Genomic DNA, 25,843 nt, shown 5'->3' on the forward strand with positions numbered 1-25,843 from the left:
ATGACAGCCAGCACTCTGTTGGCCCGTTTCTCCAGAACACGAGGAATCCCAGTTCCAGGGTGAGTTCGTGGCTCCAGACACTTGCATCTGCCTCCGAGAGAAGCCCACACCCCACACGGTGCTGGCCGAAAGCTCTGGGGGTGAGGGGACCTCGCACAGGGCGGCTTAGATCCCAGGTGGCCTCGGGGGACCCTGAACCTGCAGGGTTGCAGAGAAGGCAGCTACCACCCCAGCCACGGCCCCACCTGGACCACAGGATGGGTGGGGTGCTGTGGGGGGGGGGGGGGGGCGGGGTCTGCCTGCCTTCAGCACTCGTCACAGCCTTGGGATGTTCCTAAGGTGCAGCCTCCAGCTCTGCCTGTACTGGCTGTCCTTCTGGTTTGGCCTCGGAGCAGACAAAGAGCCTTATGCCACTACATTCTCTCCATCATCCGTGCACTTGAAATAAGCAAACATCTCCTCCTTGCTTTTGTTTTCTGTAAGTCACACCTCCCCCTCTCTCCTCTCTCTCCCTCTGTCTTCCTTCCTGCCCCCTTCTCCCCTCTCCCGTTACAGAACCGCAGGTGCTTGTCCTGAACATGCCTGTGCCAGTGTCTGCCTCCCCATAGCCCTTCACATGACACTTGTACAGGGGGGGAGGGGGGGTGCTAGCTGGCTGGGGCCAATCAGCTGAGGTGGGGACTGACCAGGGACAGCCACCCTCCGCCTGAGGCAGCCACAGGAAAGAGCGCTCCCGGACACACTGCCTCCTAGAGGATTTGAGCCAAGAAATGCCGAGAGAGGGGGCGCCTGGGAGCTGACACCGACCAGACTCTCCTGCCGGGAGGAGGGAAGGGGCTCCACTGGGGGAGGGCCGGCACAATAACAGTGGAAGAACAAAGGAGGGTGCAGGCCCGGTTGTGCCGGAACCCTGGCTGCTCCTGGCTTCCCACCACAATTATTTCAGTTACTTGAGCGACCTGGAGAGTGTTCCCGTTCCTTCCAACTCAAATGAGCCTTGAACAACTCAGAAAACCAAGCCTCATGGAGCCATTGGGATGTTCCAGAAAACCTAACAGTGGCCTAAACAAAAGGCTTTCTGAAAAGAGCTACAGACGGGTGTGTGCAGGAATCAGCATCTTCGCATCGTGCCTGGCCTCTCCCTCAAGGACACTGGTTCGCGCGGCAGGCGCAGTCACCCGTGCATTCAGGAGAGAAAGGAAGGGGCCGAGCCCTCTGCCCCCACCTCCTTGGCAGACTCTGCCCAGACCTCATTGGTCAGAGCTGGGCCACATGGCCACCCAGCTGCGAGGGAGCTTGGAGAGTGGGTGCAAGGGACACTGTCAATCCTCAGATCCCCTCCCTGTATCTGAGCCTCTCTCCCCACTTTAATGTGTTTTTGCTTCCAGTGGCCTTGTCTGCACTTGGGGCTCCTCAGTGGACTGTCCACAGGCTACTGGGGCCATGTTGCCGGCAGGCGGGAGCCAGGGATGCCCGAAGGCAGGATGGGAATAGGAGAGCCCAGCTCCCTGCCCCACTTGGGACTGACTGGGAGGTGCTTGACCCGCCAGGGCTCCCCAGGAACCAGGTGGAGGTAGCCTTGACTGACTGCCCTGCTCATACACAAACCCCCTCGAGGCTGCTCCTGGGGACCCCGGTCTGCAAGCAGGGAGCAGGATAATTGTGATGACGAGACCAGCCACGCTCCATTGCCTGGCACGTACCAACGTGGGGTTCTGTGGGCCAGGAAGGAAGGAAAGGCAGCCGGGCAGGCAACACAGGGTGTCTGCTGCCGCAGCTCATTTCAGAAACCACGCGCGGAGACGCCAGAACCCTCGTGCGCTGCCGTGGGAAGGCAACATGGTGCGGCCGCCTTGGAAAACGGTCTGGCGGGTCCTCATGGAGTGACCGTATGGCCCAGCCATCCCATTCCTAGGAATATATCCAAAGGAATTGAAAATGTGTGCGCTCACAAAAACGTGTACGTGAATATTCACAGCAGCATTGAGCAATGGCCAAACGTCGAAACAACCCAAATAGCTCTCAACTGAAAAATGGATAAATAAAACGTTGGTATATCCAGACAATGAAATATCATTCAGCCATAAAGAGGAGTAGAGTACTGACAGGCTACAGTGTGGATGAACGTTACAATGTTAAGCTAACAGAAGAAGGCAGGCGCAAAAGGCCACATACTGTATGGCTGCATTTGTAGGAAATGTCCAGAGTGGGCAAGGCCATAGAGAAAATAGATTAACAGTTGCCAGAGGCTCAGGGGGCAGCTTCAGGGAGGGGGACTGATGGCTAACAGATCCAGGGTTTCTGTTCGAGGTGGTGAAAATGTTCTCAAGTTGATCGTTAAAAAACGTTCGATTGTGTACTTTGCGTTTGTGACTGGTATGGTATGTAAATCATATATCAATCAAACTATTACAAATACACACATACATGAGCAAAGAAGACACCCCGACTCTGACCTCCTAGAGCCAGGACACCCTCTAGCCTCGTCTTATTTACACGGATATCTCACCGACGTGGCGTCCTCGAAGGCAGCCAGCTAAAGGGCTTCAGGCAAGGACAACTGTCAGCCAAGGCCGCGGAGCAAATGCGCCCAGTGTGTTAGGAGCACCGGCCCGTGCTGTTCCTGATGGGACTGTCGCTATCTATTTGCTTTGCCCTGATTTGTCACCAGTTCACTCATCCTCAGTTCCCCCAATAGGCAGGTCAATTCTGCCCCGTTTGGTAGCCACGGCAACTGAGTACAAGGTTTATTCACACCCAATCTGATTTCTTCCCAGCTCCTAAGCTTGGGGACTTGAACCCGTCGTGGGTGAGAAGCGGGGGGCTGCCGAGGGGGCCGCTCGGGCCTGGGCAGAGTGACGAGAGCATCAGATTTGGCCTAGAAACACCCGTCCAGCTTGCAGGGAGAGGGTGAGGCACGATGGCCGCAGCAGGACCCGGTAGGTCTATCTGAGGGTCCGTGCCACTTGCTGCTCTCCATGGAAAAGAGGCCGGCGGGGGGAGGCAGGCCTGTTTGCACTCATGGCACTTAGTGCATCCAAGCTGAGCCGCGCTGTTCAAACAGACTCCCTGCCTCCGGACACCTGTGCCTGGGAGGGCGAGGCCGGCAGGGGGCCGAGTGTAGGTCCCCCAGCCCTTCCCACAGCTCCTCCCAAAGCCAGCCCCGCTGCCCTGGCAGAGTCCTGGCCACGCCATGCCCCATGCCGGGCTCTGCAGCTGCTGGGGCGGCCGCCTGCTGCCCCTGCTGCTGGTGTATGTCTGCTACCTGCTGCTCGGCGCCACTATCTTCCAGCTGCTGGAGAAGCAGGCGGAGGCTCAGTCCAGGGACCAGTTTCAGTTTGAGAAGCTGCGCTTCCTGGAGAACTACACCTGCCTGGACCAGCGGGCCCTGGAGCAGTTCGTGCAGGTGATGAGGAAACGCTGCCGGGGAGGGTGGGCAGGATGGGGCTTCTTGTGGTAGGTCCAGGGCCACGCCCCGGGGACCGATGCCCTGTTTGGAAGCAGAGGGTGTGGGAACAGAGCCAGGGGAGACCTGGGTCCAGGTCTAAGACTGGAGCACTGTGACATTGGGCAAGTCACTTAACCTCTCTGGGCCCACGTTTCCTCATCTACAAGGTGAGGAGGAAAACCACACCTGTGCCGCGGACACTCAGCAGCAGGTCAGAAGCACTTCCTAAGCTGCCACTTGCTGCTTAAAAGTGGACGTAGTGCTACCGGTGCTGTGCAAATGACCTTGTCCCGCACCCTGCGCTCCACCCAACCCCGTGGCCGCTGTGCTGACCACACTCAGGCTGCAGCAGGCGGGAGGCACAGAGAAAGGTCAGGAGCAGCCGCCACGCTGGCCTGCCCGGCCTGGACCCTGGCACTGGGCTTGGAGAGCGGTGGCCAGGGCGACTGAGCCCCACCCACACCATGCCCATGGGAGGCAATCGCTGATGGCGGAGGGGGTCACCCCCTGTCTGGCTCCTGCTGCTCCCCTGCGCAACTCTGGGTCCCAACATGCTCTCTCCAAGAAACAAGGCAAAAGGCCTTGCTGCTGGGGAAGGGAAACGCGTTAGAGACCAGGAGGCAGAGTACATGGCCACAAAGACACAAGCAGGTCAGCACCGCGGTGGGCGGTATTCGCTGAGCATTTACCGTGTGCCTTAACCAGCGGGGAACAGGGTCACCGTGCGGGGCCCAGTGTTTTACAGGTGTTTTCTCGTAATCACTTGCATCATCACCATCTCCAGTCTGTAGGTGGGGACTGCGGCACAGAGAGGTGGCGTAAGTTGGCCAAGGTTGTGCAGTTAGTGGCAGAGACAGAACTGGCCCTCAGGCCGGCTGCTCTTCACCACGCAGCAGTTCTCAAGTGTGGCCCCCACCAGCTGCATCAGCACCACCTGGGACAGCACCTGGGAGCTTGTTAGAAACACCAGTGATCACACCACCCCAGACCCACAGAGTCGGGGCGGGACCAGCAGGCGGCCATGCGGATGCACACGCAGGATGGAGAGCAGCTGGCTATGAGCTGGGTGGGCTGTGAGAGACCTACCCAGGCCTGTTCTTCACTTCCCTGCTGCCCAGCAGTGAGGGCTGGGCCACAGCACCCACATCAGGACTGGAGAGGGTTTGGGAGCCTCTCAAGACTCCAGGAGGCGTGAGGAAGGAGAAGAGGGCTATGAGAGAGGCCCTGGAGCCTCCTGCTCCCGCAGCCCTGGGTTCGAAGTGAAACCCAGGAGCCAGAGGGTGTGGGAAGGGTTGGTAGCTCTGCAAACGAAGGGGGAAGCCACAGGCTTGGCTGCAGCTCTGAGGGAGCCAGGGGATGTCTAGCTGAGGAAAGGGGGGACCTCACTTGCCAGGGGATGTCTAGCTGAAAAGCAGAGATCTGGGATGAGGTTGCAGAGCGCACATGATGGTTCAGACCACCAGGGAAAGCTGCCACAGTCCTGCAGGCAGCGTCCAGGGAAGGAGGCCCTGTCCGGGTTCGCAGGACTCTGACGGCTCCACCACGGGTTCTGAGAGAAGGACGGAAGGGCCCCACTCAGCATCCTCGCTGGCTTCAAGGCCCCTCCTCAACGGGATGGAGAACGTCAGCCTGAGGGGCAGCTGAGTCCGGGGCAAGTGCTGTTCCCGAGGGAGGGTCTCCAGGGAGAGGGTGTGTTCCAGAAGATTCCATCTCGGTCTGTCTGGGTGTGTGGGAAAGACAGGGAGGCCAAAGTCCACATGCGACGAGGCCAGTTCTGCCAAAGTGAGAAGAAGCAGACAGCCTGTGTCAGGGCGCCTAACGGCCTGGCTCATGGGACCACCCCACCAGCAGGGAAACATTCCCACAGGAACTGGAGGCCAGAGCTGCCCCTCCCCCACCTTCTCCCGCCTGCCTTTGGGGCTCTACCAAGTGGCCAAGCTGTGCTGCTGCCCTGGCACAACTCACAGCTACAGGGGAAGGGAGTGGGGAGGGAGCCCCGCCCTACCCGAGAGAGCTAGGCCAGAGACAAAGGACTCGGGCCTGACCTGCAGGGAGGGGTTCAGGTTCTGTAAAAAACACACACACACACACACACACACACACACACACACAGGACCTTTGCCCACCTCTGATGGAATTTCCCTTGTAGGCCTGGGCTGGCACTCACTAGGGGGCAGCAAAGAGCAGGACTACCAGCTCACCTGGAGGCACAAAGGACCATCAGCCCTGTTGGAAGGGCAGGCTCTCTCTCTCCAACCCCCCACCTTCCCAATGGACCCCATACCCCGTGTTTCCAAGTAAACCCTTCCAGGAACATCCAACCTAAAATCTTCACACTGGCCTAACAACCCATTGGCATCTCACCCTCTTGGCCACACGCAGCATCTCCCACCGGGTCCATCCCCTTAAGCATCTTCTGTCTCCTGGTGCCCATCCCCTCCACCAGCCCACATCACAGCCCCGGGCAGTGCAGCGGCTCTGAGCGTTAGATTCCTTTTCCGTGCAAAGGAAGCAAGACCATCTTGAGAACCTCACTAAGTGAGGGGCCACAAAAGCACCCTGCTGAGTTCTGGGCTCCAGCTGCCCCATCACTCCCTCTTCCTGCCACCCCACAGGTCATCATGGAAGCCTGGGTGAAGGGCGTGAACCCCAAAGGCAACTCCACCAACCCCAGCAACTGGGACTTTGGCAGCAGTTTCTTCTTTGCAGGCACGGTCGTCACTACCATAGGTAAAGGGCCGGATGAAGAGGGGCTCCCCCTGTCTCGGTTTGGGTTCCCCGAAAGAAGATGCTGAGGCAAGGATGTGGTTCCTCTGGGATGTGATTTCAGGAAGCTCCAGGGGAGACGTGGGAGAGTGAAACAAGGAGGAAAGGCAATAAAGTTTGCATCAATGAGCAGGTTACTGGGCAGTGCCGCTGGGCTCACTCCAGACCCTCTGAGAGGCGAGGTGGAGCCCATCCTCAGAGCAGCCCCCGCGAGGGGCGAGAAAGCAGGGCAGTGTGTCTCCTCACGCCTGCCCTGGCTGGCTGAGAGCAAATCCTGGATCCGTTAACTCTCCAGCACTTGGACCTGCCCACTGACCAAGGGAACTCTTGCAGCTGAAAAATCTCTCAGGTACAGATGCAGGGACTAGGAGGGAAGCCATCGGTGTGCACAGGAACTGTCTACAGGCTGCAGGTGCTGTGCCAGGGGTCCCAAGGGGCCAGGACACTGGGAGTGTCTGCTACACCCCTCAGCCGGAAACCCCAGACCCTCACTAACCCCATCTATTCAATTAAGACCAATTAGGTCCAACGCCTTCTTTGAGCTCTGGTGACAGGGGAGACAGAGGAAGGGGTGAGGGGGGCGGGGTTCATACAAACTTGGGTCAGATCCTGACTCAGCCCTCAAGGAGCTTCCAATCCAGTGAAGAGGGATACGATAAACACCAAAAATAATAGCGCCAGGCAGAGTAGATAAGTAGGTAGGAATGACACAAAGCACTGTGGGAAATCAGACTTACTAGGAAGGTGAAGGGTGGTCATCAGGAGGGCTTCCTAGAGGAAGTGTCATTTAAGATGGGCCTTGGAAGACAAGCAGGAATCTTATAAATAGGAATCATCCTAGCAGAGAATGAGACGAGTGTTCACTCGACCAGGGGAGCTTCCCTTCCTCCCCCAGCGGCAGCTAAGACCACCCACCTCTGCTGGTGTCTGTGGGGGAGGCAGTTCTGAACTCTCTTCCCCACACTTCACTCCTCCTCCCCTGCAGGCTATGGGAACCTGGCCCCCAGCACCGAGGCAGGCCAGGTCTTCTGTGTCTTCTACGCCCTGGTGGGCATCCCCCTCAACGTGATCTTCCTCAACCACCTGGGCACAGGGCTGCGTGGCCACCTGACCACACTGGAGAGGTGGGAGGACCAGCCCCGGCGCTCCCAGGTAGGCCCCACCCTCCCGACAGCAGGTATTAGGTAGGCACTGCTGGAAGAAAAGGATTGGGCAGAGGGAGAGGTTGGATGCCATGTTGGGCAGACTTGGCCAACCCCTCCTGGAGCCCTGCAGCATGTATGGGCTGTCGGAGGTGTCCCACAGCAGGCTGAAATGATCAGGACTTTTTTAAAAATATATTTTTATTGATTTCAGAGAGAAAGAGAGAGAGCAATAGTAACATCAATGATGAGAGAGAATCATTGATTGGCTGCCTCCTGCATGCCCACACTGGGGATCGAGCCTGCAACCCAGGCATGTGCCCTGACTGGGAATTAAACCACGACCTCCTGGTTCATAGGTTGATGTTCAACTACTGAGCCATGCTGGCTGGGCATGACCAGGACTTTACACTCCTGTAGCTGCCACACATCCTGAAGGAGATGACAGCTGGATGCCACCTGCTGACAGCTGGTCAACATGGCACACGTCCATGGTCATCACAGAACTCCAGCAAACTCCAGGCCACCCGGCATGCCCCAGTGCCCACCCCACTGGCCAGTCCTTTGCAAAGCCAGGCACACTAGGAGGACAAGTGTGCGGAGGAAGCTGGGACGTTTCAGTGACAGTGCTCTGTCCCAGATCTGAGGCCTGGGGGACCTGTACTAGCCCAGAGGAATCTCTGAATTCCAACTGACCCACCAAAGCAGTCCCTCTGACCAGATCTTCCCCTGACACGGAGATCCAGGCCCCACCCCAAAGGTCTGCAGGGCAGAAAAGGGACTGAGCTGTGACCCAGTCCCACTCCAAATTTCCCCCAGACTCTCCCCCCATACAGTCCTGGGGTCTCCCAAGTGGACTCAGAGATGGACTCCCTCCCTCCCTCCAGGTACTGCAGGTCCTGGGCCTGGCTCTGTTCCTGACGCTGGGGACGCTGGTCATTCTCGTCTTCCCGCCCATGGTCTTCAGCCATGTGGAGGGCTGGAGCTTCAGTGAGGGTTTCTACTTTGCCTTCATCACTCTCAGCACCATCGGCTTCGGGGACTATGTTGTCGGTGAGAACAAGGCCTTCACATATCTCAGAGTCAGGGTCACCGGGATTGGGGGGTGGGGAGGTGTCAGCGGGGGTGACCACTGAGGACCAGATGGCCCCTGGTTTTTTGGAGATGAATGATTTCTGAGGCTGCTGCGAATTCTCACATCCTCAGAAAGTGCTGGTCTGGAATCCATATCCTTTCCCCAGAGCCCTCCATTGCTAATCCTTGTTATGGGGAGACTAGCAGGGCCCCAATGGACCCGGGGTGGGGTGAGTGGCTGTGGCCTCAGATCCCTGGCATTTATCACATTCCCTTCCCGGCCAGGCACGGACCCCAGCAAGCATTACATCTCGGTGTACCGGAGCCTGGCGGCCATCTGGATCCTCCTGGGCCTGGCATGGCTGGCGCTGGTCCTCCCATTGGGTCCCCTGCTTCTGCACAGGTGCTCTCAGCTCTGGCTGCTCAGCAGGGGCCTCCGCTTCAAGGAAGGGGGAGTTCCTGAGGCCAATGGGCTCCCCAGACCTCAGAAGATCCCCACCTCTGCATGAGCCCCCGCTCCCAGTGGCCCGAGGAGCCCCTCTCAGCTTCCCCCACCCTGTGCATGTGTTCTCTGGATTTCCCGCCCCACCCCCTCCTCTCCCAGCCAGGGCTGATCTCAGGAGCTCACTGGAGAGAAAGGAGGGAGGAGTGTCCCAGAAAGTACCAGAATGGAGATGGGGAGACAGGATCAATGACGGATGAGTGTGAAGCGAGAGGTTGGCCATTGTCCCAGAGCCCCTGGCCTTTTCCCCTCGAAGGTGACCAGACATGGATCACTATGGCCAGAGCCCCACTGCCCTCCTCCCAGCCCCTCCCCAGAGCCTCCTACAGGACAGCAAACAAAGGGTGGCTGTACTTTGCCTCATTGGATACCTGCACGGTCACTGGTCTGGCCCCGAGATGTGCCAGGCACTGAGTCAGGCTCTGGGAAGGTCCTGCCCTCCATGTTCACTTAGTCAAGTGGAAGGACTAGCCAAGTAGAGGGGCAACCCCAACCCAGGGCCCAAAAGGCTATGACAAAGGCAAAGGGGGGCCCATGAGAACAGCTGGCAGGGAGCAGGGGCGGGGCGGGGGCAGGGGCCTTGGGGCATCTCGGTGCAGACAGGATCTGCCCTCAGGCAGCTGCGTTGAGGGACGGGCAAGCGCCAGTGCCCTGGTCTGGAAGTCCGGAGCTGTCCGCCAGCAAGGCTTAGGAGGTCCGGGGGTCCCGCCCACTTTCCTGGGAATGGTCTCCCCTGACCCTCCCCCAGGGCACCCCTTGACCCCATCACCCACTCTGGGCTCCTGTCCTCTTAAGAGCATTTCCAAACATTTCCCTGGGAACGCGGAGAGTCAGCAGATCCCTGGAGACTCCCACGAAAAGAGCTCCATGGAGGCACGGCCTCCCCTGGGAACCAGCTCTGCTGCCGGGCCATTCTCCTGCCAGATGGCCACACCTCCGGCCAGAGGAGAGGAGAGACTGAGGCCAGTCCTGCCCGGGCCCCGCTCACCGAGGACTGCACACCTCAGCCCCGGCCTCTCCCAGGACCCCAAGCAAGGCAGGCCCTAAGTGGCTGGACCTCGGGACGGGCCCGAGGGGAGGCTGTGAATCAGCAGAGACCCCAGGTGGGACGCCCAGGGGAGCATCTGCAGCAGCGCGACCCAGATTACATCCCGGGACTTCCTGTTGAAGCTGAGGACCCCTAGCCAAGTAGAGGGGCTCCCTTACCACCAGGACCCTCCCTCCATTCTGGCTAGAGGAGGGAGTACGGGGTCTCCTCTGAAGTAGGGAGTGGACAACCCACTCACTGGTCAGGCCCCTCTGCCTCCCAGGCTCATGGACAGTGCTGACCAGCCCGGCCCTCATCTTTGGATGCACAGAGGGGAGGATGAGGGTGTGGGAGAGCAGGGAGGACTTGAAGCAGCAGTCCTTGGAGACCGTCCTGGATCCAGGGGCTCAGGCAGGGGCCCTAAGAAAATAAACTTGGCTTCTACCTTCTCTTCCCCCTGAGTCTGGTCTCCCGCAGTCCCTCCCACTGTTCGCTACAGGACAGCTGAGGGCTCGGGGCCCTTCCTTCTCAGGGCCCGCAGCACCCCGCAGCCCTCCCCCTCTCCCTGAGGGGAGCTGGGGAGTGGGAACTCCCTACACTCCGAGGCGGGGCCAGATGCCACAGCTCAGGCCTCTTTTTGTCCCGGGGATTGGATCCCCGGGGTGGAGTGGGGTGGGGCACGCCTCCTCTGCTGAGAACACTGGGCAGAGCTGCGGTTGGCCGAGAAGGGACCAGCAGAGCGCGGCCCTTCCTCTCCACCTGGGTCCTGGCCATGGCTCCCCAGGCCGGCCGCCCTGTCTGTCCTACCATGTGCGGATCGCGAGCCCGGGCAGCGTCCGAGGGCAGGGCCCCGCGCTGCACCCTGCCGGGCACCGTGCTCCTGCTCCTCGTCTACCTGGCTTACCTGGCCCTGGGCACCGGCGTGTTCTGGATGCTGGAGAGCCCCGCGGCGCAGGCCTCCAAGGCGAGGTTCAAGCGCGACCAGTGGGCGCTGCTGCGGAACTTCACGTGCCTGGACGGCCCGGCGCTGGACTCGCTGATCCGGGTCAGGGGAGAGCGGGGCCGGCGGGTGCGGCGGGGAGACCCCGGCAGGGGAGCGCGGGTGGCGGGCAGGGGGCGACAGGGCATACCCTGGCCCCGGCCAGGAGAACGCAGGGAGCATTTCTCCAAAGGGGTGGAGGCGATGGACGCGGGGACCACGCGGCCGCACGTGGGGGGGTGGGGGAGAGAGTGTGTTGGATTGACAGACAGGAAAGTCCCCTGCTCATCCCCCTACCCCCACCCACCCCCACCCCCTCACCCCACCCCCGCCCCTGCCCCCGCCCCCGCTCCAGCCGGAGGGACGCGCCGCGCTGTGAGCACCTTAGGGGCCAGAGGGCGTGACCCGCCCTATGGAGAGAGGGCTTCGCGGCGCCAACGCCGAACTTGGGGATGAGAACGACAGGGGGCGCGCCTACCTGGGTCAGGAGCTGCCAGGGCCCATCCCGTCGAATCAGAGCCAGGCCAGGGTGCTCTCAGCCGGCTGGGGAGGTGGCGGGAGGAGGTGGGACTGGGACCGGACGGCTCTGCGTTGGGGTCGGACCCGCAGGCGAAGGACTGAAGGGCGCGCCCAGCCCCTTCCAGAGAGACCCCGGGTGCAAATATGCGCATTAGGGGCGAGGGCGCAGGGGGTGCTGGGCGGAGTCTAAGGAGGAAGGGGACCTCGGTCAGGGCCTGCGGGGGAGGAGAAGGGGCTCAGGGAGCGCTCGCCAGCGCCCCGGGTCCTAGAGAAGGAGGGGCGGGTGCAGGGGCTGGGCATCCTCCCCAGCCCAGGGACTGGGAGAGCCCCAGGGGGACGAGGGGCGGGGACGCAGGGGTTCCTGAGGACCGAGACTGCTCAGAGGATGGGAGCCGAGCGGGGCTTGCCCAGGGGAGCAGGGCCGGGTTCTTGGGGTCGGGGCATGAAGGATGGACCCAGGGCTTCTCCACCTCAGGGCAGGCGACCTGGACTGGTAGTTGCTGGGATTTGACGGCTGCATTAGCATCCCGAGTCCTGGCTTGATCCCACGAGCAGACAGCTGCACACCTCGCCCGAAATCCCCTCCGGGAGGGCAGCCTGCATCCTGGGCATCGGGCTGGGAGGAGTCCTGAGCCCTTGGCCTGGGCCTCAGTGGGGCCTGGAGGTGGGCAGGGGAAGGACCTTCTCTGCTAAGGACCTAATGTAGCACCTCCACCCCCGACCTCTAAACCCCTATGAGCACAGCCCTCTGCCTGGTCCTGGAGCGGCCGCACTCCCCTGGCCGGGAGGTGAGCTTCCCTGGGCCTGGGACGGGGACCATGATGAGATGGCAATGACGCTAATGCCTCTGTGTAGCACTTCCTGCACACCCAGCACTGTCCCTAGCGTGGTACCTGGTTTCGTCCTCACCTACCTCACCGGCGGATTCCATTATATCATCCCATTTTAGAGCAGAGGAAACAGAGGCTAGGGAGGCTAGCACACACGCATGCCACAGAGCCAGGAAGCCCAGTGTGTGTCTGTGGGTGTGGGTGTTCCCGAGGTTCCCGCAGGGCTCCCTCTCTGTGCCCTCCCCCTTCACACCTCCACTCAGCCCTCCTCCGGCTTCATCCCCAGGAACAAGGGTAGGATGTCTCCAACCCAGGTCCCCCCTGGGTGGAGACCTGTACATGCAGCTCCCTAGCAGCCTGAAAGTTCCTCCAAGGTCAAGAGCAGGCGGCCCTCCTCCCAGCCCTCCTCCTCCTCTGGCCTCCCATCCACACGGCCCACAGGGCCTTAGATGCTTCCCGAACTGCCCACGCCAAATAGGGCCAGAGGCTTGGGCTTCTGACGAGCTCCTCTCTGCTCCCCCTGGACCATTCTGTGCCTGGATGCAGGCCAGGCCGCTCCATCACTCAGCCCTGCAGCAGGCTTTCTGCTTCTGGTCTGCCAGCATCTTCTATACTGCCTGCTGCCACAGAGCACACAACCTGATCTTTCTTTTAAAAAAAAAAAAAAGAGAGAGAGAGAGAGAGAGAGATAGAAACATCAATAATGAGAATCATCGATCAGCTACCTTCTGCCCCCCCCCCCCACACACACACACACACACACACACACTGGGGATGAAGCCCACAACCTAGGCATATGCCCTGACCAGGAATTAAACCATGACCTCCTGGTTCATAGGTCAACACTCAGCCACTGAGCCACGCCAACCGGGCACAACCTGATTTTTCCTCGCCTTTGCTCAGCAGCCTTGGGAAAGGCCTGTCACTCTCTCTCTCTGGCAGGCAGACCAAGTATGGCCTGGCTCCCAACAACCTTTCGGTCTCCCTATTTGAGATCCCAGGTGCAGTCCTGCCTGCCAGCTACCAAAATGCCCTTCCACTGGGAGCAATCCCATCTGATCCTCAAGGAAAGCCCAGCTACAACATCACCCCTCCATGAAGCTTCCGCCCCTCCCCCATCAGAATGAACCCCCTTTCTTTCTGTATTCCTCCGGCACTGTATTCGTCGCAGTAAGGATGACAGCCAACACTAACATGTGCCATGTCCAGGTACTGGTCTACATCTTTACATCTAGTGCCTCGTTTAACCCTCACCACAATTCTATGAAGTAGGTCTGTTAGTGTTCCCACTTTGCAGATAGGGAAACTGAGGCACGGAGCTAAGTGTCTTGCCCAGGATCATGCAGCTGCACTGCCCTTAAAGCTGCATTGACTGCAGTGCATTGTCTCCATCCCACTGAGGACTGAGGTCACGTCTCTTTCACCTCCATGTCCTCCAAAACACCACAGGTCATGTCTGGCTAGCGCTTGTTGCAAGAATGGGAGTGAGTAGGAAAGAAAATGAATGGTGTTCTTCCAACCAGTGAGATATCCTGCGATGGCCTGGGTCCCGGGGGCAAGGGAAGGGAGGGAGCCATCCCCAGGGTCCCTGCCCCAGAGGAGCCCCTGGTTGGAGGGCCTCCTGGCCCGGGCCAGTCTGGGCTCAGAGTGGTTGTGAGGATTGTCCATGCATGTGTGTGTGTACGTGTGTGTGTGTGCACGTGTGTGTGTGTGTGTACACGTGAGCATGTATGTGGGTCTGGGTGCAAGAGTCCAGTCACCTCAGAGCCTGGTGGTCACTGCAGCCTCTCCCCCAGGGCATCATCCACGCGTACCAAACTGGGGACATCGTCCTGGGCAACACCACCAGCATGGGGCGCTGGGAGATCGTGGGCTCCTTCTTCTTTTCCGTGTCCACCATCACCACCATCGGTAAGTGCGGGGGAGGGGGGGGCAGGTGAGCATGGCTGGCACGATGGCCTCCCCATGAGGGACAGGGGACCAGTGCCTTTTGGAGGGGTGTCAGGGCCTCAGGACTCCCAGAGTGGGTGGTTCAGGCACTGTGGGCACCACCTGGGAGCAGAGTCCTGGGCTCACAGCAGATCTGCTGTACCAGGTTCTGCATTTCCCCAGGGTCCCCGGGAGTTGGTGAAGCACCGCTCTAGGGGGCTTCTGCCTCACAAACCCCTCGGGAAGCAGGGGGTCTCCCCTGGGCCGGAGTAAAGATGCTCTGGGCCAAACCCACCCAACACTGAGCCCAGGGGTAGTTGGGGGTGGGGCGAGGGTGGTGGTGGGAAGTGAGGAAGAAGGGGCAGGAATCCAAATCAGCCTTGCAACCTGTTCTTGCCTTTGGTGAGAAGTGGCCACTCCTGGAGGCCACTCCTCAGTCCACAAAGGCACTCCTGTAACCCTTTGCTCTCCTCTCCAAGCCCCCTGCCTCCCTCACCTGGGACACTGGGACAGATCCCTGCCTCCACCCAGTTTCCCTAGCCCCGCCCTCAGGAGAGCAGAGGTGGACCTTGTCCCAGGAGGGTGCCTGGGGGTTGTTGTGAGTGGAAGGTGAAGAGCAGCCTAGAGCCCCAGCTCTAGACCCAGGAAGTAAGTAAAGCGCCCCATCCCCCTGCCCTGGTGCCAGGCCCAGCCCCTGCATGACACAGGAGTCACCACCAGGTGGCAGGCTGACACCACAGTGGCTCGGGCCACCTCCACCCGCCAGGATCCTCTCAGGAAAACAAGTCCCAGCCCCTGTCCTCCCAGACAGGAGCCAGGCCGCAGCACCCAGAGGGCTCTCCTCCTAGTTTTAAATCGGCCAGTACTTCTTGGAAGCAGGCCTCAGGGCTCCACGGGAGCTTGGCCAGCCCTCCACCTTGAGGAAAGCCTGCCTGGGGGCCCCTCAGGCTCCATGGGCCCTGTGCCTAGGGGGACGATGTTTATTCATCTCTGAACCCCCAGGATCTAGCCTAAGGCCCAGCACTCAGTGGACACTCAACAGACGCTGACACACTCATTCCAAAGTACCCATTCCACCAGCACGAATGGAGTTCCAGGGCAGGGGACACGGAGACACAGTCACAGGTGTCGGGGTCTTCAGTCTCTGAACCCCACACCTCCCCCACCCTCTGCCCCAGGCCTGTGACTTTGGCCCCTGGATTCAGGAATTTGCAGCCTGTCTCTTCCCAGCCCTGCGGTGCTGAGCCTGGTCTGTGCTCCTGTCCATTTCTCTCCGCTCGGTTCCACTGCCTGAGTCGGCTCTGATGGGCAGAGGGCAGAGGAACGGGGACCGCGCCCCACCCTACCCTTACGGTCTAGTTCAGTGATGGCGAACCTATGACACGCGTGTCTGAGGTGACACTCGAACTCATTTTTTGGGTTGATTTTTCTTTGTTAAATGGCATTTAAATATATAAAATAAATATCAAAAATATAAATCTTTGTTTTACTATGGTTGCAAAGATCAAAAAATGCCTATATGTGACACGGCACCAGAGTTAAGTTAGGGTTTTTCAAAATGCTGACGGACCTTTCAATAAGGTTCGCCATCACTGCTCTAGTTTAACATTTGAGATTTTGTGCGTACGGTCCAACCTCCAAGGACGGGGCTCCTATTTTCATGTTACGGATGAGGAGACGGGGGCACGGGGAAGCACACTGTCCCAAGGGCACGTGGCTAGGAAGCAGCAGAGTTGGCATTGGAAACCCAGCTGAGGGACTGCATTGCTCTTTCCAATGCCCCAGGACCAGCGTAAGGGCTGTCTTTCCCAAGCCCTAGAATGAAACGGGGTCGGACAGGCACACGGCACTTCTGGGCCAGCAGGACAGGCCTGAGCCCGGAAACCGTGCATCACCTGTGAAGTCCGTCCCCAGCTCGCTCCTGTGTCCACTCATGTATCCACCCATTCATTTAACAAGAAGACGGCGTTCCTAGTGCGGGCCTGATAGTTCTAGGTGCTGGTGATACATCGGTGAGCAGAACCAGCAAGTCCCTTCCCTTGGGGGTGCTGACGTTCTACTATGAGGGATCACAAACAAACTAACAAATGCACAGAGAATATTCGGGTTATAAGAGGTGCTTAGGGAAAAATAAAGCCGGGTAAGGGAGTTCGATAGTGATGGGGTGTGGAGACTACTGTACATGGGGTGGCCCTTGAAGCAGAAACAAACAAAATACAAGAGCAAGTCATGCAGATAACTGGGGACAGAACCGTCCACCAGCACGTGCAGAGGCCCTGAGGTAGAGCGTGGCTGGTGTGTTCGGTGAACAGTAGGAGGCATAGATGGCTGGAGAGGGTTGGAACTGAGGACTGACTTTGGAGAAGGGACAGGGGAGCCCAACCACAGAGGACCTTGCAGGGCGCTGGCAAAGTGTCTTAGGGCTGGACTACCAAAGTGAAAGAGGGACAGGTGGGAGACATGCTGACCTGAGAGGTGGCTTAGATGGGGCCATGGCCACCAAGCATTCAGCGGGCAGGTGAGGGCTTCGTTGATATCCATCAGTTCCGCTACCTGAGGGCTGACTGAGAGGGATGGGGAGGAGAAAGCCCCTTTCGTATCAGCCTCGGGAAGGCACAGGCATCCACGGAGCTCCTCCCAGATCCGGAATCTAAGGGCTGCCATCCCACAGGTTGGGATGAAAAGGTCAAACCCAGGAAGTGCCTCTGACTCCAACACCCATGCTCTAGACGAGTGCTCCCGCCTCTCCCGGGACCGTGCCTCTGAGACCCCTAAGTGAGGCTGGAGAGTGTAAACCACCAGTCTCAATACAGTGCAAATGAGTGTGCGGGGGGCGGGGGGGGGGGGGGGGGGGGAGGTTCTTTAAGCAGTGATGTGGGGCAGGGTGCACGGCATCTGTTCATCTATTTACACATTCATTCCCATATTTCCAATTCACTCATTCATTCATTCATTCTTGTACTCTTCCCACACACATATGGTGGGCTCCTATTGAGTGTCAATCCTGTGCCAATTGTTGAGAATATAAAGATAATTATGACCCAGCCCCTGCCCCGAAGGGGCTCACGACCCTCAGGAGCGGCAGACATGGGACTAAATCATTCTCAAGCAGCGAGTGGGTTATCCTCAAAGCCTGCAGTGGGTTATCCTCAAAGTGGGGGTGGGGGGGCGGGGTGCCACTCTTCCACCAGACCATTTACAGGTGGGCTAGGAGGGCGGGAAGCACACTCTTGGTAGGGGGGGGGATCATGTTCAAAGGCACGGGAGGGAGGAGGGGTTTGGGGGTCCAGTGGGCAGGAGTGCAGCCCGAGATGGGCTAGGTGAGCATTTGGACTTGCCCCACAGAGAGGAGGAATAATACAGAATGATAACCTGGGGGTGATATCACCCAGTTTGTGTTTTAGAAAGACAAGACAGTGATGACCGAGAATGGGGGAGACAGAGGCGGCAGGGAACGGAGGAGGAAAGCGTGTCCAGGCTGACAGAATCCTTTTAGGAGCACCTCACTCTCCCCTCGCCTCCCTTCCCTGATCTTCATGACAGAGGTCCCACCCCACCCCACCCCACCCCCAGGTCCCCTGATGTGCATCCTCTGCCCTCACTCCGAGGGGTTTGGGAAAGAACCTGGGTGCGTTAGTTAGCGCCCTCTGGAAATCAGATAACAAGACCGAATCAGGTGTGCAAGAAATGTGGGGTGGGGGGGGGGGGGTGGCTTTGAAAGATAGAGAGCAGCAGGAGAGATGGTGGGAGCCTCAAGCTGCAAAGCAGGTCTGAGACCTGTGACAGGAGAGAAGGAAGGAAGGGCTTGAGGGGGGTGAGCACAGACTGCAGTGGGGCGCTGAGAGGCTCGGCCAGGAGGGTCCCGAGCAAGATGGCCTGTTAGAGGAGAACTGCATCGGGCAGGAGCCACCAGCTTGGGTGCCGGGACCCACCTGGGGACACAGCTTCAATGGTGCAGTGAATCCCAGAGGTGCAGGGGCTGGAGGCTCCAAGGCCTCCCACGTCCCTGCACCCATTTCTCTGCCCACAGAGAGGGAGGAGGTGGAGAGAGGGGAGACGGGGCTCTCACACTCACGGGTTTGAGCTCATGTGCTTTGCTGAGTCTCCGGGAGCTTCTGTTTTCCAATCTGTACCACGTGGGCATAACCCCATCTGGAAGGAGGGAGCGGGTGCCTAGGCGCCCTGCACAGGCTGGATACACCAGCTGCCATGTCTGAAGTGGGTTAGGAACAGGGACCCCAGCGACGGAAGGGTCCCCTGATGTGCCCGTCTCCCCTCAGGCTACGGCAACCTGAGCCCCCACACGATGGCCGCCCGCCTCTTCTGCATCTTCTTTGCTCTGGTGGGGATCCCGCTCAACCTCGTGGTGCTCAACCACCTGGGGCACCTCATGCAGCAGGGCGTGCACAGCTGTGCCCGCAGGCTGGGGGGCGCCTGGCAGGTGAGGTCCCAGGGCAGCAGGGGAGGAGGGTGAGGGGCACTTGTGGAATGAGGGGTGTGCTGGCAACCGTGGCCATTGATGGCTGTGGCAGTCACTGCCCTGGTGAGAGTCTTTGGTGGGACTGGAGGCTCCGGGGGGTCGATGTTGGGAGAACTGGGAGTCAGGGTTACCGTGGGGATGTGGTGGATGGGGGGGGGGGGGGGGGAGACACTGTCCAGAAGGGGTTTTTAGTAATAAAAGAGCTCAGTGGGGAGACACGAGGGGACTGGTAGACAGGAAGGGCCCCAGGACTAAGGCCTTGGCTGGAAAGCTGGGGACACAGCCAGGTGGAGAGGCCCCGAGGGCACCCCCCTCTCACTGCCTGCAGCTCAGGTGCCCCAGGCTGTCTGCTCCCGGCTGGACAGCAGGGGGCGCTGAGCTCTGTGTGCATCCCCAGGACCCGGCCAAGGCCCGCTGGCTGACCGGCTCGGGCACCCTCCTCTCGGGCCTCCTGCTTTTCCTGCTGCTGCCGCCCCTGCTCTTCTCCCACATGGAGGGCTGGAGCTACATGGAAGGCTTCTACTTCGCCTTCATCACCCTCAGTACCGTGGGCTTCGGCGACTACGTGATTGGTGAGAGCCCCAGCGGCCAGCGGGAGAGGGGGCTGAGACTGGCCCTCCACTCGCCTGCCCCCGTGGCCGCGTCCCCTGGGTGCCTGCTGCATACCAGGCCCCGTGGGGGCCTGACGCCCCAAGTCCTTGGCAGGTTAAACCCACCGTCGTTGTGTGAAGAGGCCAAGGTCACCCACCAAAAGGTGACAACTGGAGTCTGAACCAGCCTCAGGCTGTGGGTCGCACTCCTGGCCATCTGACAAGCACTGGGGGGGCCTCGCTCCCATTCTTGCAGCTCTCCAGATAAGGGGAGTCCCTGAACCCCTCCCCATCTGTCCTTGTCCCAGGTCTCTCCTCCCCACCTCACCCCACCCCCTGAGACGCCAAGCTTCCCACAGTCCCTGGGCTGGGCCCAGGAGGGTCAGGCTAGAGTTGGAGACTCGGGAACCCTGGCCCCCACGGGAAAACAATTGGCAGCCGCACTCTGAGCGCCAGCAAGAGTGGGCTGCGTGGTCCCAAGGGCCAAGGTGGGGTTCAATGTGTGATTTAGCCCCACGTGGGTCCCGGAAAACCGTGCATAATAAAGCAGAGGCAGACGCCCAGCAGGTGGCAGGAGAGGACAGCCTGTGGGGCAGGCGGGAGGGGTGGCTCCCACAGCTGAAAGTTCACAGGACGAGCAGTAGCTACTGGCACCACCACCACGCTGGGCTCAGGGGGCTCTGTGTACGCGCTCGGACCCCTGGACCTAAACTGGGGAGGAGGCCCTGCCCTCTCACTCCTTTGGAGACAGAACCCAGCCTGGAACACTGAAATGAGGTTTTACCAAGTAACAGTTCATCAGGCAGTCTAGAGCCATGAGTGCCACCCACTTTATCTATTGATTTATTATATATATATATATTTTTTTATTATTATTATTATTGATTTTTTACAGAGAGCAAGGGAGAGAGATAGAGAGTTAGAAACATCGATGAGAGAGAAACATCGATCAGCTGCCTCCTGCACACCCCCTACTGGGGATGTGCCCGCAACCAAGGTACATGCCCTTGACTGGAATCGAACCTGGGACCCTTGAGTCCGCAGGCTGACACTCTATCCACTGAGCCAAACCAGTCAGGGCTATCTATTGATTTTTTTATTGATGAGAGAGAGAGAGAGAGAGAGAGGAGACATCAATCAGTTGACTCCTGCAGGTGCCACAACCTGGGCATGTGCCCTGACCGGAATCGAACCCTCCACTCTTGGTGTATGGGACAACGCTCCAATCAGCTGAGCAACACGGGCCAGGACATATCACCCATTTTACTAAGGAGGAAGCTGAGGCTCAGAGAGACCAAGCCACTTGCCTGAGATAACACAGCTATCAATTCCGATATCAATTCCGATCTGTTTAATTCCAAAGCTCAGACTCTTTCCAGACCACCTCACACAGCCCCTCTCTGAGCCTCGTTGCTCCTAAGGTGTTGCCCTCACAGAGCACAGTGACGATGGCACATAGATTTGTATGTCTCTGTCTTGTCAGCACCCCCTCCCCCCTTGGCCCTTAGATTTCTAAAAATGACAAGCACTGCCCTGGGTGGTGTGCTCAGTGGTTAGAGCATCGACCCTAAGACCCTGATCCCCGTTCAAGGGCACGAATCTGGATTGTAGATTCCATCCCCAGTCCTGGTCGAGGCTTGTGTGGGAGGCAACCGAGCAGTGTGTCTCTCTCACATTGATGTATCGCTCTTTCTCTCCCCCCCTCCCTCGCTCCCTCCCTCCCTTCCACGCTTTCTAAAAATAAAAGGGGAAAAATAAAAAATAAAAATGGCAAGTGCTATCACGTCACCTGCCCAGCTCCTCTGAAAACCTTTGCTTTTCCTCATAGTCTTAGGCTGGAGGACAAAATCCACAACCAGGCCTGTGGGAGCCTCTCGGGGCCTGGCCCTGCCCTCCCCCTCTCCACACTGAGCCCTCTCCCTTCATGCTGCCCCTGGGCCTCCCTGAAACACGCTTCTGACAGCAGGCAGCAGCCTCAGCCCAGGGCAGTGTGACCTGAAGGCCCTGCAGCAGCGCCTCCCCCTCTACCCCTCAGGGCTCAGAGGATGGAAGGGAATTTGTCCCCAGCGATAGTCCTAAACCCAGAAGGCTGGTGCTCTGAGAGAGCCCAGTGCAAGGGGAGGGCAGAAAAGTGGGAAGAGGACCCCAACTAGGGTGACTTGTGGGAGGAGCTAACAGGGAAAGCCTATGTGGGGTTGAGGGGAACCCCTGAGGAAGTTCTGCGACCCCTGAGGCGGGTGGGGAGGAGGGGCAGCCCCCTCTGGACTTGGGCACCCTGAAAATGGAAGGCAAGGCCTCACCCCCATCGAGGGAGGGGCAGTGGCATCCGCATAGCAGTCTCTACAGGGGTGAGAAGGGCTGGGATCTCTGCTCCCGTGAGCCACCCTGTGGGGAATGCCGGGCAGGGGTGTGGGCACAGACCTCCCGGAGCCCCTGCCGCCCTGACTTACAGGGGCGGCGGGCAGAGCCGTCCCTTCACCACCTCTCCTGAGATTTGCTATTGTAGCCATTTCAGTGCCTGTGGCCAGTGACTACGCTGAGCCCTTGACTGCCCGCCTGCAAGGGGAAACTGAGGCTGAGATGGGAAAGACCTTGATTAAGGTCATAGAGCAGGCAAGCCTAAGGCAGGTCTAGGGTAGACGCCCGAGGAGGGCTCCTCACATGCCTGTGTTCCAGAATCTTCCACAGCTGAGAAGGAACAAACCCCACTCTCCTTTTCCCGTGCCTCGCAGCCTTCCCTATCCTCCAGGGACAAGGTCGATCCCCTGCCCTGGGTGGGAATGCTGAGGCCCACCACCTGGACTGTGGGTGCCTGTGCTCCCTGCATCAGCAGCCACAGGGGCGCTGTCCCAGCTGCTCCTCTTAAGGCTGTGGTGGGCTGGGTCCCCAGGTCCCAGCTGCCTGCTCCTCTCTGGACCCGTAGCCCCCACAATTGCATTTGCAACTCAGTTGAGCGCCTTGCCAGCTGCCAGGTGTCCTGCCACTTACGATTTCAGCTATAAAAAAAAAAAATGAAATAAACTGGAGAGGAACACCTCCTCCCCTGCATTGCCAGGAGCAAGCTGAGCTGGCGGGTGGCAGGGCACGGAGCTGGCGCACCGCTGATCTCATTTGGGACCGCCGGCGGAATCATGGCCCCGTAACCCAATCAGCCTAATCCAATCCCGGCTCCGGCCAGGCAGCGAGCTGGTTCCCGGGCTGCAGGCTCTTCCCCGGGGCCTAGGCCAGGGGCCTAGCTGTGAGGGGACAGGACGGAAAGGTTGTCTTGGGCCAACAGGACAGGAGGGGTTGGTCAGAGGGCGGTGCGAGAGCTAAGACAGAGAAGATGTCACGGAAGTAGGAGGACAGAGCACCTTTTGAATGACCCCAGTCTATTGAGGGAGGCAAGACGGACCCCAGGAAACAGACAGCGGGAAGAACTGAGTTACAGAGCAAGACTTACCTAAGCCTCACAGCAACTCCCACGCACCCCCTCCCTCAGCTGTTACCTATCCAGCCCTGTCTGTGTTGGGGACCCCAGCGTGGGGACCCAGTGGTGAGTGAACCCATCACCCAACAACAGGGAACAATGCACCACCCTGTTCCAGGCACCATTCTGAGCATTTAGATGCATGGACCCATGTGGTAGTCACAACGGTCTGAGAAGGTGGACACCCTCATGGCCTCCATTCTATAGATGAGGACGCTGAGGTAACTTCCCCAACAAAACCACAGGCACTGAGAGGTCTTAGCAGAGGGGCCCAGTCTAGTCTTTGGGGAGTGACATCTGAACTGATATCTGAAGGATGAGGGGAAGACAACCAGGCCAAGAAGACATTTTTTAAAAATATATTTTTATTGATGTCAGAGAGGGAAAGAGATAAAAACATCAACCCTAGCTGGTTTGGCTCAGTGGATAGAGTGTCAGCCTGCAGACTAAAGGGTCCCAGGTTTGATTCCGGTCAAGGGCACATGCCCGGGTTGCGGGCTCGACCCCCAGTAGGGGGCGTGCAGGAGGCAGCCGATCAATGATTCTCATCATTGATGTTTTTTTCTCTCTCTCTCTCTCCCTTCCTCTCTGAAATCAATAAAAATATATATATTTTTTTAAATCAATGATGAGAGAGAATCATTTATCAGCTGCCTCCTATATGCCCCCTACTGGGGATCAAGCCCACAACTGGGGCATGTGCCCTTGATAGGAATCTAATCCGGGACCCTTCAGTCTGCAGGCCGGCGCTCTATCCACTGAGCCAAACCAGCTAGGGCCAAGAAGAATTTGAAATGAAGAACACTCTGAGCCTAAGGGGCAGTAAGTGCAAAGGTCCTGGGGCAGGAAAAATGATAGATGAAGACTTGGGAAGAAGACCAGAGTGACTGGAGCACAATTCTCAAAGGGGAGAAGTGTGCAAATCGAGGCTGGAGAAGTAAATAGTGGCCTTGAGATAACAGGACTTCATCCGAAAGCCCAGGGGGAGAAATTATTTTCCCCATGTCCCAGGTGAGGGACAGTCAGACAGATGAAGGTCACACAGCCAGGAAGAACGGAGGCAGGAAACAAACTCCAGCGGTTCCATCTGTTCTTCCTAAAGGCCCTGGCAAACTGCCTCCCTGCAGATATGAGAAAACCACACAGAGACACGCGAACAGCAGATCAGGCCTCAGGATCTCTTGGAGGGCTTTGTGAAAACGCAGATGCGGGGCCCACCCCAGACGTTCCTGGCTCAGTCGGTCTGGAGTGGGGCCCAATCATTTGCATTCCTCACAAGCTCTCAGGTGGTGCTGATGCTGCTCTGAGAACCGCTGGAATGGAGCACAGAGTGCCTTAGACAAAGAGGAACTGTTTTCAAACCCCTGGTGCCAATCCAGGGGGGCTTCCTGGATGCTCTCAGAGGTGACCGCCAGGCCAGCGGTCTCGGACCAGTTTGGACTTCCCATATTCTGCTCGTCCGTGTCAAGCCATGTCTGCCCATTTCTGTGTGGGGAACTTGGCCCTGACTTTCCCAGGACTCCAGCCTCTGACCTTGCCTCTCCCCTAGGGATGGACCCCTCCCGGCAGTACCCACTGTGGTACAAGAACACGGTGTCCCTGTGGATCCTCTTCGGGATGGCATGGCTGGCCCTGATCATCAAACTGATCTTCTCCCTGATGGAGACCCGGGGGAGATCATATTCCTGCTACCACCACAGCTCCAAGGGCGACTTCCAGCCCCGAAGCTGGAGGCAGGGCCCAGAGGGAGAGGCAGAGCGCCACTCCCCACTGCCAGGCTGCTACCCGGAGGGGCCTGGGGGAGCCAGGCCGCCTTCGGAACCCTCGACTCAGGTCTCAAGCTGTGGAAAGGAGAGCTAGTTACACTCCAGGGTTTGTCCCACCTTCTTTCCCAGTAGCAAGACCCCTTATTTTAATCTTGGTGCAGGGCCACCCAGACGAAAGACGACATTTTTTTTATGTCTTCTTTTGAGACTAGGTGCAGTGTTGTGAACAAATTCTGCCCAATAGGGTCCATAAAGAAGTATCCTGTGTGGCTTCAGTGCTGGGGCGGGGGGGGGGGGGGGGGGGGGGGGGGACGACAATGTGTATTCTTCTTCCCCAATTTCTATTTTAAAAAATTCTTTATTGTTTAAAGTGTTACATGTGTCTCCTATTTCCCTTATTGATCTCTCTCCAGCTGTTCCCACCCCCCAGCACATACCATCACACCCTTACAGTCTGTGTCCACGGGCCATGCCCATATGCATGCATACAAGTCCTTTGGTTGATCTCTTCCCCACCCCCCTCCCCGCCCCTGCCTTCCCTCTGAGGTTTGGTGGTCTGTTCGACACTTCTTGGTCTCTGGATCTATTTTTGTTCATCAGTTTATGTTGTTCATTATATTCCACAAATGAGTGAGATCATGTGATATTTATCTTTCTCTGACTGGCTTATTTCACTTAGCATAATGCTCTCCAGGTCCATCCATGCTGTTGCAAATGGTAAGAGTTCTTTCTTTTTTACTGCAGCGTAGTATTCCGTTGTGTAGATGTACCACAGTTTTTTAATCCACTCATCGGCAGATAGGCACTTAGGCTGTTTCCAGATCTTAGCTGTTGTAAATTGTGCTGCTATGAACATAAGGGTGCATATATCCTTTCTGATTGGTGTTTCTGATTTCTTGGGATATATTCCTAGAAGTGGGATCACTGGGTCAAATGGGAGTTCCATTTTTAATTTTTTGAGGAAACTCCATACTGTCTTCCACAGTGGCTGCACCAGTCTGCATTCCCACCAGCAGTGCACGAGTGTTCCTTTTTCTCCACATCCTCGCCAGCACTTGTCGTTTGATTTGTTGATGATAGCCATTCTGACAGGTGTGAGATGGTACCTCATTGTCATTTTGATTTACATCTCTCGGATGATTCATGACTTGAGCATGTTTTCATGTGCCTTTTTTTTTTAATCCTCACCTAAGGTTACATTTTTATTGATTTTTAGAGAGAGAGAAAGAGAGAAGCATTGATTGGTTGCCTCCTGCACGTCCCCTGACCAGGGATTGAATCCAAAACCTAGGTATGTGCGCTGACTAGGAATCAAACGCATC

General features: G+C 58.2%; 2 protein-coding genes across 2 annotated transcripts; both read left to right on the forward strand.

Annotated features, from left to right (window-relative positions):
• Positions 1–3,193: 3,193 nt before the first annotated feature.
• KCNK16 (potassium two pore domain channel subfamily K member 16) lies at positions 3,194–9,278 on the forward strand. Its single transcript, XM_070419406.1, has 5 exons — positions 3,194–3,406; positions 6,064–6,178; positions 7,200–7,366; positions 8,244–8,409; positions 8,716–9,278. Exons 1-5 carry the CDS (start codon positions 3,194–3,196, stop codon positions 8,937–8,939), a joined length of 885 nt encoding a protein of 294 aa, XP_070275507.1. The 3' UTR covers positions 8,940–9,278.
• Positions 9,279–10,767: 1,489 nt separating this feature from the next.
• Positions 10,768–24,783, forward strand: KCNK17 (potassium two pore domain channel subfamily K member 17). Its single transcript, XM_070419407.1, has 5 exons — positions 10,768–11,004; positions 14,084–14,198; positions 18,497–18,657; positions 19,094–19,268; positions 24,305–24,783. The coding sequence occupies exons 1-5, from the start codon at positions 10,768–10,770 to the stop codon at positions 24,613–24,615; spliced, it is 999 nt and encodes a 332-aa protein (XP_070275508.1). The 3' UTR covers positions 24,616–24,783.
• Positions 24,784–25,843: the final 1,060 nt, after the last annotated feature.

This window comes from Myotis yumanensis, unplaced genomic scaffold (assembly GCF_028538775.1).
Source record: "Myotis yumanensis isolate MYYU_CA2020_CCGP unplaced genomic scaffold, mMyoYum1.0.hap1 SCAF_6, whole genome shotgun sequence".
In the NCBI taxonomy this organism is placed as follows: Eukaryota; Metazoa; Chordata; class Mammalia; order Chiroptera; family Vespertilionidae; genus Myotis; species Myotis yumanensis.